The sequence below is a fragment of the Lissotriton helveticus genome, chromosome 6 (assembly GCF_964261635.1).
Source record: "Lissotriton helveticus chromosome 6, aLisHel1.1, whole genome shotgun sequence".
NCBI lineage: Eukaryota > Metazoa > Chordata > Amphibia > Caudata > Salamandridae > Lissotriton > Lissotriton helveticus.
Genome location: NC_136067.1, coordinates 2054335695 through 2054350756, shown reverse-complemented (window position 1 = coordinate 2054350756; position 15062 = coordinate 2054335695). Strand labels below are relative to the sequence as shown.

General features: G+C 52.4%; 1 protein-coding gene across 4 annotated transcripts in view; it reads right to left on the bottom strand.

The window, feature by feature from the left end:
• The window catches only part of LOC144763994 (low density lipoprotein receptor adapter protein 1-A-like), a 266279-nt gene that overhangs the window by 32169 nt on the left and 219048 nt on the right, over nucleotides 1-15062 (bottom strand). For all 4 annotated transcript variants that reach the window (XR_013596292.1, XR_013596291.1, XM_078650114.1 and 1 more), the window contains one exon: nucleotides 8992-9038. Coding sequence is in view for 2 of the 4 variants with exons in the window: in XM_078650114.1 (XP_078506240.1) it covers nucleotides 8992-9038 (47 nt within the window). In the remaining 2 variants the exon portion in view is untranslated. The remainder of the gene's footprint in view (nucleotides 1-8991; nucleotides 9039-15062) is intronic.

Here is a 15062-nt window from a genome sequence, read left to right as displayed (position 1 = left end):
CTTTTGCTTCACTTACTTTATGGTGGGGAGGTGACCGTTTTTATTAGGGGTCCAGCGATATCTGATGAAATGTTGGGCCTTGCCAAATGATTTGTTGTAGACAGCACGAAGTGAAATATGGACTTGTCATCATGACTCTGCTTTCTTTTTGTTTGAAAATATGTTAACGATTTACTTTACAACCAGGAATGTTTTGCCTAGAGCCCAAAATTGTGTATAAGAAGAGAAGCCGGACTTTGCGAAAGTGTGCAGTCTCCTGAGAATATACCCGTGTTGTACTTCTAGGACACTTGTTACCTTGGTTGCAGCCAATAAACTAATCTTTGACTTCACCTAGAAGACTCTGAGTTTCTGTAGGTCTGAATCAGGAAGAACCCGGGGTCTCTGGGTGTTGATTCCCTGGCACCGCTGGGTTACCGGTTCCGTGCCGGTTCTTAAAAACCCAGTACCTCAACTGGCGCTAAGAGTGAACCCGACAGCATGGATCCAGTAGGGGCACCTTCCAAACCTACAGGGCTTGAATGCACTCCAGAGGGGCCCTGACTCCCAGGTATGAGACGCTTGGCCTCAGAAAACCCTTTCAGTAAGGGGGGGTGTCGCTCCAGCTCTGCAAAAATCAGGGCAGCACGGAGCAGACCTGGATTCAGGTTCCGCTGACTCACAGGGCCTGAAGTGCTGAGGCTTCCATTTCTTGTCAGAAGACTTCGATGGATGCGGCGAAGTTAAAGATGTCATCGACTTCTTGGCCTTTGTTCGTTTGTGGGACTTACTCAATAATTTTGTGTGCGATGACTACCATTCCACGTGAAAGGGGCCTTGAGCATCGCGGAGTCAAACAGCATCAGGTGGTAAGGAGCTTGAGGGAGCACTCCCTCAGGTCCTTGGGGTGCATGACTTGGCAGTCCTCGCAGCCCTTGGAGTCATGGCACCACATACACACCAAGTGGGGGAGTCTGTCACAGATATCTGCCAATGAAAGATACAACATGGATTGAAACCAGTTGGTTTCTCAGGTGACATACCTACATACCAGGTGAGATCGAAAAAGAAATTAGACAAAAAGTCTCAAAAAGTGACTGAGTGGTAGCTCTGACCGTATCATCGCTATCTGGCACGGAAAACAAAGAACTGATCTTAGCATGCTGAGGTGACGCCTATATATAGGACAGAAGGTTTGTCTTGGTCTCTGCAATGGGAAGCTTAAGTTCCAACACTTTTGTGGCTCTGTGGACTACCATCACAAAAGAGGCACCTTCTTCTGTCAGGGGGCACTTTATTGAGTCCAATTGTGCCTCAGATAGTATGCAGGCCACTGGTGCTCTGTAAATGTAGATATAGGCCAGCATCAGTACAATGGGGAGAGAGTAAATTATCTGCCTCCCTCTCATCATGTGGAATGTTCATTAGTACTGGCCTCGGGGGAGTGAAACTGCTTGCGTATCCTCCCAAGACACGTTCTGTACTTTGGTTATCTAAAAAGGGGTCATCTGCAAACCAAAGAGATTCAGGGGCTTCGGGACTGTATGCGGAACAGAGGTGGCACCAGAGCGGACATGTCTAGCATGGCCTTGGTCCAGGAATGGAAGTGAAGGCCAGCACTGGCTGTGGACGTGGGGAGGAACGCATGGGGTCAGCGCCATACATGGTAAGCCCCACCAGTCGAAATCAGATTGGCGACCTCATGGTTCCATGGGGCCAGAAGCACTAGAGACAAAACCAAAATTGTCCCCAAAAAGTTGCTGCATGGCCTCCACTTGCTGTGGGGTCAGGAACTCAAGCGCGCCAGGAGAGGGATGGGCTACAAGTCGGGCGAGGGGTTCAGGATCGGGTCCTTTGTGTGTCGACTACACAACTTCTCCCTGGAGCGGGAGTAACAAAATTGTGAAAAGTCCCACTTGGACTTCTTCCAGTTATGACAGAACTTGTCCTTGGAACTTGCCTTCAAGTTAAACACTAGTAGTGACTAGGCAGAGACTGGTACCTCAAAGGGGAGTAGGCCCAGACTTGGAGTCATGATTAGACTCTTGACAACACAGACAGATGTGCAGACCCTTGACAGACATCGGATTTCTGCAGGCATGGCATGGTATGAATCCTATGGTCTTTACGAAAGACATTTTCCTAGACACTCTGCTGTGAAAAAAAACGCTTCTGAAGTAAGTACAATGACAAGAAAAAAGGGGTGGGGCTGCGGTTTCGCATTGAATGTGCACAGAAAGAAACTAACGCCAACGCACAGATGTCAGAGTCATTGGGAGGTTGCTGGCGAGTCAGCGAGGTCTCCACCAAGGCGGTGCGAGGTTGCCGTGGAGTCCAAAGACACCACTATCGGTACACAGAAGCAATAACTTGAAATTTTCGAATCCAGTATGGTCTCTAGGGGAAAAAAAGTGCGGAATCTGCAGTAAGAACTATCTAGATCTGAAGGGAGAGGTGTGGCGCAGCAGCCAGGGCCTCCGACTCCGGAGCCCGGGGCTCACGGTTTGATCTTGGTGGCAGCTCAGCCCAGCATCATGTGACTCTGGGAAATAGCTCACTTAATCTATCCGATGGCCCAAGCACCTTGAAACCCTTAAGGGTTTGTGCATTACAAATAGGAATTATTATTATCATTATTATTATCCCACACTGGGAGGGCTACTGGGTACAGCGAGTGGGACGGGTATGCTCAGACGTAAGTCATGTGCTCTCCATGACACTGGAATCAAGCTATCCTGGCTGATGAGGGCTGAAACCGGTCCTAGGATGCTTGTTTCCGGTCCAGGGAGGACCTGGCTTGGCAGTTCGGGCTGGACTGTTCCCATGGTGCACAGGGTCAAGACTGATCTGAATATGGCTGGGTTCAAACTGGAATGGCACGGTGAGCAAAAAAACGATGGGTTTAGGCCCAGATCTCTGTACTGGGGTGACTGTATGACATTGTTCTGCATTCTGCCCATCAACTGTTGTTTTTGCATTCTTTTAAACCACATCACCCTTTTATTAAATAATAGGGTGGATCCTGCAAGAGGGAAAGAAGTGTTTTTATTGTGATAAAAATAATTATTCCCTTCAACCTGGCGTACACAATAAAGTTTCTGTGGTATTCTGCCCCTATTGCCGTGCATTTCTTCCTGTGTTCTGTGCCTGCTGCTCAGCCAGAGTGAGTGTGCTGTCAGTGTGTTCCTGTGTGCCTGGTGGAGTGCATGTCAGCCAGAGTGAGTGTGCTGTCAGTGTGTTCCTGTGTGTCTGGTGGAGTGCATGTCAGCTGGAGTGTGTGTGCTGTCAGTGTGTTCCTGTGTGTCTGGTGGAGTGGATGTCAGCCAGAGTGAGTGTGCTGTCAGTGTGTTCCTGTGTGTCTGGTGGAGTGGATGTCAGCCAGAGTGAGTGTGCTGTCAGTGTGTTCCTGTGTGTCTGGTGGAGTGGATGTCAGCCAGAGTGAGTGTGCTGTCAGTGTGTTCCTGTGTGTCTGGTGGAGTGCAGGTCAGCTGGAGTGAGTGTGCTGTCAGTGTGTTCCTGTGTGCCTGGTGGAGTGCATGTCAGCCAGAGTGAGTGTGCTGTCAGTGTGTTCCTGTGTGTCTGGTGGAGTGGATGTCAGCCAGAGTGAGTGTGCTGTCAGTGTGTTCCTGTGTGTCTGGTGGAGTGGATGTCAGCCAGAGTGAGTGTGCTGTCAGTGTGTTCCTGTGTGTCTGGTGGAGTGGATGTCAGCCAGAGTGAGTGTGCTGTCAGTGTGTTCCTGTGTGTCTGGTGGAGTGGATGTCAGCCAGAGTGAGTGTGCTGTCAGTGTGTTCCTGTGTGTCTGGTGGAGTGCAGGTCAGCTGGAGTGAGTGTGCTGTCAGTGTGTTCCTGTGTGCCTGGTGGAGTGCATGTCAGCAAGAGTGAGTGTGCTGTCAGTGTGTTCCTGTGTGCCTGGTGGAGTGCATGTCAGCTGGAGTGAGTGTGCTGTCAGTGTGTTCCTGTGTGTCTGGTGGAGTGGATGTCAGCCAGAGTGAGTGTGCTGTCAGTGTGTTCCTGTGTGTCTGGTGGAGTGCAGGTCAGCTGGAGTGAGTGTGCTGTCAGTGTGTTCCTGTGTGTCTGGTGGAGTGCATGTCAGCCAGAGTGAGTGTGCTGGCAGTGTGTTCCTGTGTGCTTGGTGGAGTGCATGTCAGCAAGAGTGAGTGTGCTGTCAGTGTGTTCCTGGAGTGAGTGTGCTGTCAGTGTGTTCCTGGAGTGAGTGTGCTGTCAGTGTGTTCCTGTGTGTCTGGTGGAGTGCATGTCAGCTGGAGTGAGTGTGCTGTCAGTGTGTTCCTGTGTGTCTGGTGGAGTGCATGTCAGCTGGAGTGTGGGGGCTGAGCAGCTGGGCTGCCCCCGGTGGGGCTGCATCCTTACTTACCTGTAACCTATGACTAATTGAAACTGAAGAATACATTTTCCTCTCGTTTCGTCATCCTCGCCGCCTCCCCTCATTCCTACAATTCTACAGTTTTCTGACCAAGAACTGAGAAAATACAAGTCTATTTTGAGGCCACCATGGGGCAGGCCCGGCTGACAAAACTGGCCCCATAAACGGCATCGCCTGTTCGTGGCGTTATCCTGCCACCTTGTGGCTGGCGCGGGGATCGCAGGGCACTGCATGGGCAGACTGCTGGCACGAGCGCCGCGCCCGCGCCGAGGCCAGTGCGGGGTTTACAACGAGGTGGTGTTGTTGCCGTTTCTTGTAGGAATCAATGACTGCAGTTGTGTACATCACAAAGAGGTAACGCAAGACATGTACGCCTGCAAGCGCCGCTCGATGCTGCAGAGCGTCCGAGGAGGGCAAAGAAGCACCGGAAACAGATCCCGCACTGACACTCCCCACCCGCCGTTTAAAATAATCCAGGCAACAGGAAATAAAGAAAACACGGCCTTTTAGTATGCAAATGACCCAACGGAAATGCAGGGCGGCTGTCCAGAGGATGATAGCGCCACCTCGTGGGCATGCTGCTGCGCGCGGGTTCCTGTGGTCTGCACTGGCGCCGCTGGCAGAGCGTGGCAGCCTTCGCTTGTCTTACGCGGTCTTCACCCCTGGATCAGGCGCGCACGCGCTCGGACTTGGGACGCCAGAGGTGCATCTCACGTCAGTGGCTTCATGCCACAAGCACGGCTGGCACCAGCGTGCCTGGCACACCCCCCATTCTCAGAGTCAAAGACTGCGCCGAGCGCCAGGTAGCTCGAGCTTGCACGGCTGGGGCATGCATCGCCGCTCTCATCCTGGGGCCCCACCCTCCCCCTGGGTGAACAGCTTCAACATGACATGAATGCACAGAGCAGGAGCGGCTCACCCGAGCGCGCGATCATCCTCTTTATGGAGACAAGTTAGTTGATGAAAGGAAACCTTTCCTGCGTCCTCAGAGCATCAGTGCGATGTCCAGCTCGATAGAGAGTCCATGCGTTTCAACCCAAACACAACAGGACTTCACCAGGGCCCTAAACTTCCAGCAAATCCGAAGTGCCACACATTCACCCGGGTGTCAAAAGTAACATCTTGTGTGAAGACTGGAAAGATTGGAATCGCATTTATTTGTAGTGATACGTGGAGAAAAAGAGTCCTTGAACAATAACAACACGCCCCCTGCACTAACAGTTGTAGTAGAGCGTTGTATGCCATAATCGTTATATCTCCCAGGCCTGTCAGAATCTTTAGGGGCCCGGGGGTGACACCTCTCTGCAGACACCACTCATGTTTGCGCTCAAAGGTGCAGAGCCTGCGTTTTTCATTATTGAACACCTTTTCAGAAGCACTGCGCTGCTCCAAAGAGCGCAGGGGCCCAGTAGAAACAGCCCCGCGGGCCCCCACTGAAATGCCCCTGATATTTATTATATGCCCACGCTGACACCGTTTTTCTGAACTCGCACTACACATCAAGCGTCTCTCCCCTCCACTTGCCATCAGGCAGCTGTGTGTGTTACAATACCCTCTTCACTTCATCTCAACACTAGATCCCTGATGTCGCTCTTTGTACACGTTTGTTAGCGACCCTTGACCCTGTTGCAGGTCGGTCGCTCCCCCAGGCCGCACAGCACCACCTGTGTGCACGTGTCCCCCTGCTCTCTACCACCGCCGTAGACCCTCTGTCTGAACTGTGTTATTTGTACTTGTCATTCGTTGATTGAGTTGTGCTATTTTGTACCTGTTACTCGCTGATTGCGGTTTTCTATTGCCCCCCTTGGTCTCTGTATCCCCTTGCCTTCTGCGCCCCCCACCTTGCCACCGCTGGTGCCCTTTTCTCCTTGCTTGCCCCCGCACGCTCATGCCTCCACAGACTACATCCTCCTCGGGGACCTGAACTTCCACCTCGAGAACAACAACGACACCAATTCCATCACCCTGATCGACAACCTCACCAACCTCGGACTCAGACAGCTCGTCACAACACCCACCGACTCTGCCGGCCACACACTTGACCCCATCTTCTCCGCAAGCTCCCACAGCTCCTTCAGCCACACCACCGAACTCCACTGGACCGACCACCGGTGCATCCACTTCACCTTCTGGAAATCCACCACGCACCACCGCACTCAACAGATCCCCCGCCGCTGCTGGAGCAAAGTCACCAAAGACCAGCTAAATACCACTCTCACCCAAAGCCCACACGCTGACCCCACCGACACCGTCGCCCGCAATCTCAGACAATGGACCGACGACTGCGCCAACACCCTCGCCCGATCAAAAAAACCTCCAACAGACACACCAACAAGAAAGCCAGATGGATCCACCACGGACCTCCAAGCAAACCTGCCGGAGACTAGAGAAGAAATGGCACCGCGAACAGACACCGGACAGCTACGCAGACCACCAGAACGCCGTCTGCAGACACCATCACCTCATCAGATCCGCCAAAAGGGCCTCCTTCAAAGACCGCCTAGACAACAACGCGCACAACAGCAAAGAGCTCTTCAACATCATGAAGGAACTCTCCAACCCCAGCTCCAACACCAACGACATCCCACCATCGCAAGACCTGTGCGACGCCTTGGCCACCTTCTTCCATCGCAAGATCGCAGACATCCACGACAGCTTCACCAACCTGACAGCCACCGAGTCCTCCGACCTCACGGGCACCACCCACATTGATCCCCTGCTCACCTGGACCAACATAAACAATGACGACACCATCAAAATCATGAACACCATCCACTCCAGCTCTCCGTCAGACCCATGCCCACACCACATCTTCAACAAAGCTAGCACCACCATCGCACCCCATCTCCGCAAGGCCATCAACATCTCCTTCGAGACCACGACCTTCCCCAAGAGCAGGAAGCACGCCGAGATCAACGCCTTACTCAAAAAACCCAAGGCTGACCCAAAGGACCTCAAGAACTTCCGACACATCTCCCTGCTCCCGTTACCAGCGAAGGTCATCGAGAAGACCGTCAACAGACAACTGACCCGTTACGTCGAAGAGAACAGCATCCTGGACCCGTCCCAGTACGGGTTCCGCAGCAACCACAGCACTGAAACTGCCCTCATTGCCGCCACCGACAACATCAGGGACCTGCTGGACACGGGGAAACCGCAGCCCTCATCCTCCTGGACCTATCAGACGCCTTCGACACTGTCTGCCACTGCACCATGTGCACACGCCTCCATGACGCAGGGATCCGAGACAAGGCTCTTTAATGGACCACCTCCTTCCTCACCGGCAGAACCCAGAGCGTCTGCCTCCCCCCTTTCCAATCCGAAGCCACCGAGATGATCTGCGGCGTACCCAAAGGATCATCCCTCAGCCCGACATTGTTCCACGTATACATGGCACTGCTCGCTCACGTCGCCCGACCGCAAGACCTCAACATCATCTCCTATGCCGACGACACCCAGCTGATCCTCTCCCTCACCGCCCAATCCAACCTCCACAAAGGTATAAAAGCCGTCGCTGAGTGGATGAAGAACAGCCGTCTGAAGCTGAACTCGGACAAGACGGAAGTCCTCACCCTCAGCCCCACCCCGTCGGCCTGGGACGACCCCTGGTGGCCGACCGCACTAGGAGCAGCACCGACACCCACCGACCACGCACACAATCTGGGGTTCATCCTCGACTCAACACTCTCCATGACCAATCAAGTCCACGCCGTCTCGTCCTCCTGCTTCAACATCCTCCGCATGCTCCGCAAGATCTACAGGTGGATGCCCACCGGAACAAGAAGAACGGTCACCCAGGCCCTCGCCAGCAGCAGGCTGGACTACGGAAACGCCCTCTACGCAGGAGCCTCTGCAAAACTCCTGATACGACTGCAACGCATACAGAACGCCTCTGCACGCCTGATCCTCAAGAGGATCACCCTCAAGCTCCTCACCCATGCACACAAAGCACACCACAACACCGGACAAGCATACCTCAACAGACGACTCACCTCCTACACCCCGAACCGACAGCTACCCTCCGCCGACCCCGCCACCGTCCCCTGCATCCGAAGAGCGACCACTGGTGGCTGATCGTTCTCCCACCTCGCCGCCAAAACCTGGAACACCCTACCCATCCTCCTACTGCAGACCAAGGACCTACTAACCTTCAGGAGTCAACTCAAGACCTGGCTATTCGAGCAGTAGCAGCACCCCTCAGCACCTTGTGACCCTTGCGGGTGAGTAGTGCGCTTTACAAATGCTCAGATTGATTGATCATGAACAATGGCGCAAATACGCTCGCTTGGACTGCTTTGAATAAACCAGGCAGTATGGACGCCGGAGTGCTTGTTGGAGGCGGCCAGAGGTGGGGTTAGACTGGCCCCTTCTTTTTGTTAGTGGCCAGACACTGGCACTACATGTACCACGGGACCAGTGAACTCACGGAATTCAAAAGCCAGTTCTGATGGTGATGAATCATCGTGCCAGGATGTGACCCTCAATCGTACAGCTCCACGCTAGTTTCTTAAGGACTCCATCCATCTCTGAGGGACTTTGGGATCTGGTAAGGGCCAAGTGTGCCAAGTTTACTGCTCTGCATCAAGCTACAGACCTTGAAAAGGGACGGGTATGAAGGACAAATGACCTACCTGGAAAACGCTTCGTCAAGGTCCTCCTCTTCCTCATCGTCCTCCTCCTGCAGCAGAAACAGAGAGAAATGAATGAAGAACGATTAGTAGCGAACAGCATCCTCAGAGCCCATCAATATCCACACCTCAGGGTTACAGACCAACAACCTCCACTCCGAGGAGTAAACTGAGCTACAACCAAAACAAGGAGTAATGAAGAAAGATTAGCAGAGAACAGCAACCTCAGAGTCCATCAGTATCCACACCTCAGATTTACAGGTCAATAACCTCCACTCCGAGGAAGTTACTGCGCTACGACCAAACCAGGAATGAAGAAAGATTAGCAGAGAACAGCAACCTCAGAGCCCATCAGTATCCACACCCCAGGATTACAGCCACAGCCCAACAACTTAACTCCTTGGAGGAAACTGAGCTACAACCAAAACAGGGAGGAAGGAAGAAAGATTAGCACAAGAACAGCAACCTCGGAGCCCATCAGTATCCACACCTCAGGATTACAGACCAACAACCTCCACTCTGAGGAGGAAACTGAGTTACGACCAAAACAGGGAGGAAGGAAGAAAGATTAGCACAAGAACAGCAACCTCAGAGCCCATCAGTATCCACACCTCAGGATTACAGACCAACAACCTCCACTCTGAGGAGGAAATCGAGTTACAACCAAAACAGGGAGGAAGGAAGGAAGATTAGCACAAGAACAGCAACCTCAGAGCCCATCAGTATCCACACCCCAGGATTACAGACCAACAACCTCCACTCTGAGGAGGAAACCGAGTTACAACCAAAACAGGGAGGAAGGAAGGAAGATTAGCACAAGAACAGCAACCTCAGAGCCCATCAGTATCCACACCCCAGGATTACAGACCAACAACCTCCACTCTGAGGAGGAAACCGAGTTACGACCAAAACAGGGAGGAAGGAAGAAAGATTAGCACAAGAACAGCAACCTCAGAGCCCATCAGTATCCACACCTCAGGATTACAGACCAACAACCTCCACTCTGAGGAGGAAACTGAGCTACGACCAAACCAGGAATGAAGAAAGATTAGCACAAGAACAGCAACCTCAGAGCCCATCAGTATCCACACCCCAGGATTACAGACCAACAACCTCCACTCTGAGGAGGAAACCGAGTTAATCAATCAATCAATCAATGACACTTATAGAGCGCGCTACATACCCGTAGGGTCTCAAGGCGCTGGGAGGGGGGGGGGGGCTGCCGCTACTGCTCGAACAGCCAGGTCTTCAGCTTCTTCCTGAAGGAGAGGTGGTCTTGGGTCAGGCGCAGGTCGGTCGGGAGGGAGTTCCAGGTCTTGGCGGCCAGGTAGGAGAAGGACCTTCCTCCTGTAGTCGCTCTTCGGATGCGGGGGACGGCGGCGAGGGCGTGGTTGGCTGATCGGAGGTGGCGTTTGGGAGCGTAGAAGTTGACTCGGCTGTTGAGGTAGCTCGGGCCTTGGTCGTGTAGGGCTTTGTGTGCGTGGGTGAGGAGGCGGAAGGTGATTCTTTTGTTGACGGGGAGCCAGTGAAGGTCTCTCAGATGTCCGGAGATGTGGCTGGTTCGTGGGATGTCGAGGATGAGTCTGGCTGAGGCGTTCTGGATCCGCTGGAGTCTCTTCTGGAGCTTGGCGGTGGTCCCGGCGTAGAGGGCGTTGCCGTAGTCCAGTCGGCTGGTGACGAGGGCCTGGGTGACGGTCTTCCTGGTCTCGGTGGGGATCCACCAGAAGATTTTCCGTAGCATGCGTAGGATGTTGAAGCACGCCGAGGAGACGTTGTTGACTTGCCTGGTCATGGAGAGGGAGGAGTCCAGGATGAAGCCCAGGTTGCGTGCATGGTCTGTCGGTTTGGGTGCGGTGCCCAGGGCGGGGGGCCACCAGGAGTCGTCCCAGGCGGAGGGTGAGGAGCCCAGGATGAGGACCTCCGTCTTGTCCGAGTTCAGTTTCAGGCGGCTGGTCGTCATCCACTCGGCTACCTCGGTTACAACCTCGGTTACAACCAAAACAGGGAGGAAGGAAGGAAGATTAGCACAAGAACAGCAACCTCAGAGCCCATCAGTATCCACACCCCAGGATTACAGACCAATAACCTCCACTCTGAGGAGGAAACCGAGTTACAACCAAAACAGGGAGGAAGGAAGGAAGATTAGCACAAGAACAACAACCTCAGAGCCCATCAGTATCCACACCCCAGGATTACAGACCAACAACCTCCACTCTGAGGAGGAAACCGAGTTACAACCAAAACAGGGAGGAAGGAAGGAAGATTAGCACAAGAACAGCAACCTCAGAGCCCATCAGTATCCACACCCCAGGATTATAGACCAACAACCTCCACTCTGAGGAGGAAACTGAGCTACGACCAAACCAGGAATGAAGAAAGATTAGCACAAGAATAACAACCTCAGAGCCCATCGGTATCCACACCCCAGGATTACAGCCACAGACCAACAACCTCCACTCCGAGGAGGAAACCGAGCTACAACCAAACCATGAATGAAATGTCAGTGGCTGAGGTGGGCGGACAAACAAATTAGCAGAAGAGCTGAACCAGAATTGCACCACGGGTCTGGCGCGGCTCTAAGATCCCATGTACAAGTAAAGCCATTACAATATTTGGAATGTAAATAACACAACAAATACAATGTACAAACATGGTAGTGCCTGCAAAATCAAAAACAGAGTATTTCTTTAACTCGCAGAAGCATTTCACCCTTATACAGAAGATGATATCACTGCACTGAGAAGCATTTATTACAAGTAATAGCTCTTTACATTAACTTAGAAACATTCACTTAGGTCTACCCCCATCAGGATGACAATGCCATTAATGAACTAAGATAGAGCACCCTGTAACCATATTATGGACAGTTTTTTCTACTATAATTGATTTTAAAGGTTTTAATTGGGCCACAGCTAAATGTATTTAATAATGTTTTAACTAATGTATATATGAATATTTATTGATCTGGATATTTTTTACATGTATTCCTTTGCTTTTATGATCTGTTCACAATGATCGAATAAAGCTCTGTGAAACTAAACGAAACTAAGAGATAAGTCCATTATCACATGTACCCTATATGCGGCCTACATTCTTATAATACATGCAGCAAAATTATAGTCTAGAAAAAACAAACCAGAGATTTTTGAACAGCACACATCCTCAACTTACATATTTCAAGGGGCTCTAATATGTAATACTGAAGAAACCGAAGGCTTGGTGAAAATAAATATTTGCCTAGGATCACACAATTTGGTCAAGCGGAAAGCTGCGGCTCCCAGGCCATCTGGATTCACCTTGTGCAATTCAGCTACTGGATGGGCATACATTTCTCTTATTTTACTTCAAAGGTCACTGCCTACGTATTTCATTCTAAGTGCAGGAGGCCAGTGCGTATGTGCAGGCAGAGGCCGCATTAAAGAACGGTTGGGTTTGAGATCGAGGGTCAAGCTCAGCCTCAGCGAGCCATCTGGCTTGAGCTTTCAGTGGCCACCCACCTCTAGCCAGGAGCCACTCTGGGCTACGCTGTCCATCTTAACCATGCTGCTGTGTGGAGGACACTAAACGGGCGGTTCCTACAGGCTCACTACAGGCGTGGCGCAGCTGTGGGGAAGATGCAGGCTAGAAAAGCACATCACAGGCTACCAGTGCTAGTTGTTCCTATGTGGAGACGGGCAGAGTATGGGAGATTCCTACAGGTTGAGTATGCAGACACTCAGTACTTCTTTGTTGAAAACACTATACAGGCGACTCCTACAGGCTGTGTTCAGATGCTCTGTTCTGCAGTGAGGATGGGAAGCCTACAGAGTCGATTCTTACAGGCGCGCAGTGCTGCGATGTGGAGACGGATAATAGCACGCAGACAAACTCCTACACGGTCAGTGTTAAGACTCGGTGCTGCTGCGTGGAGATGGCAGAGTATGGGAGATTCACACAGCTTCAGTGTGAAGACTCGGTGCTGCTGCGTGGAGACGGGCAGAGTATGGGAGATTCACACAGCTTCAGTGTGAAGACTCGGTGCTGCTGCGTGGAGACGGGCAGAGTATGGGAGATTCACACAGCTTCAGTGTGAAGACTCGGTGCTGCTGCGTGGAGATGGCAGAGTATGGGAGATTCACACAGCTTCAGTGTGAAGACTCGGTGCTGCTGCGTGGAGATGGCAGAGTATGGGAGATTCACACAGCTTCAGTGTGAAGACTCGGTGCTGCTGCGTGGAGACGGGCAGAGTATGGGAGATTCACACAGCTTCAGTGTTAAGACTCGGTGCTGCTGCGTGGAGATGGCAGAGTATGGGAGATTCACACAGCTTCAGTGTGAAGACTCGGTGCTGCTGCGTGGAGACGGGCAGAGTATGGGAGATTCACACAGCTTCAGTGTGAAGACTCGGTGCTGCTGCGTGGAGACGGGCAGAGTATGGGAGATTCACACAGCTTCAGTGTTAAGACTCGGTGCTTCTGCGTGGAGACGGGCAGAGTATGGGAGATTCCTACAGCTTCAGTGTTAAGACTCAGTGCTGCTGCGTGGAGACAGGCAGAGTATGGGAGATTCACACAGCTTCAGTGTGAAGACTCGGTGCTGCTGCGTGGAGACGGGCAGAGTATGGGAGATTCACACAGCTTCAGTGTTAAGACTCAGTGCTGCTGCGTGGAGATGGCAGAGTATGGGAGATTCACACAGCTTCAGTGTTAAGACTCGGTGCTGCTGCGTGGAGATGGCAGAGTATGGGAGATTCACACAGCTTCAGTGTTAAGACTCGGTGCTGCTGCGTGGAGACGGGCAGAGTATGGGAGATTCCTACAGCTTCAGTGTTAAGACTCGGTGCTGCTGCGTGGAGATGGCAGAGTATGGGAGATTCACACAGCTTCAGTGTTAAGACTCGGTGCTGCTGCGTGGAGACGGGCAGAGTATGGGAGATTCACACAGCTTCAGTGTTAAGACTCGGTGCTTCTGCGTGGAGACGGGCAGAGTATGGGAGATTCACATAGCTTCAGTGTGAAGACTCGGTGCTGCTGCGTGGAGACGGGCAGAGTATGGGAGATTCACACAGCTTCAGTGTTAAGACTCGGTGCTGCTGCGTGGAGATGGCAGAGTATGGGAGATTCCTACAGCTTCAGTGTGAAGACTCGGTGCTGCTGCGTGGAGATGGCAGAGTATGGGAGATTCACACAGCTTCAGTGTGAAGACTCGGTGCTGCTGTGTGGAGACGGGCAGAGTATGGGAGATTCACACAGCTTCAGTGTTAAGACTCGGTGCTGCTGCGTGGAGATGGCAGAGTATGGGAGATTCACACAGCTTCAGTGTGAAGACTCGGTGCTGCTGCGTGGAGACGGGCAGAGTATGGGAGATTCACACAGCTTCAGTGTTAAGACTCGGTGCTTCTGCGTGGAGACGGGCAGAGTATGGGAGATTCCTACAGCTTCAGTGTTAAGACTCGGTGCTGCTGCGTGGAGATGGCAGAGTATGGGAGATTCCTACAGCTTCAGTGTTAAGACTCGGTGCTGCTGCGTGGAGACGGGCAGAGTATGGGAGATTCCTACAGCTTCAGTGTTAAGACTCGGTGCTGCTGCGTGGAGACAGGCAGAGTATGGGAGATTCACACAGCTTCAGTGTGAAGACTCGGTGCTGCTGCGTGGAGATGGCAGAGTATGGGAGATTCACACAGCTTCAGTGTTAAGACTCGGTGCTGCTGCGTGGAGATGGCAGAGTATGGGAGATTCCTACAGCTTCAGTGTTAAGACTCGGTGCTGCTGCGTGGAGACGGGCAGAGTATGGGAGATTCACACAGCTTCAGTGTGAAGACTCGGTGCTGCTGCGTGGAGACAGGCAGAGTATGGGAGATTCACACAGCTTCAGTGTTAAGACTCGGTGCTGCTGCGTGGAGACGGGCAGAGTATGGGAGATTCCTACAGCTTCAGTGTTAAGACTCGGTGCTGCTGCGTGGAGACGGGCAGAGTATGGGAGATTCACACAGCTTCAGTGTTAAGACTCGGTGCTGCTGCGTGGAGACGGGCAGAGTATGGGAGATTCACACAGCTTCAGTGTGAAGACTCGGTGCTGCTGCGTGGAGACAGGCA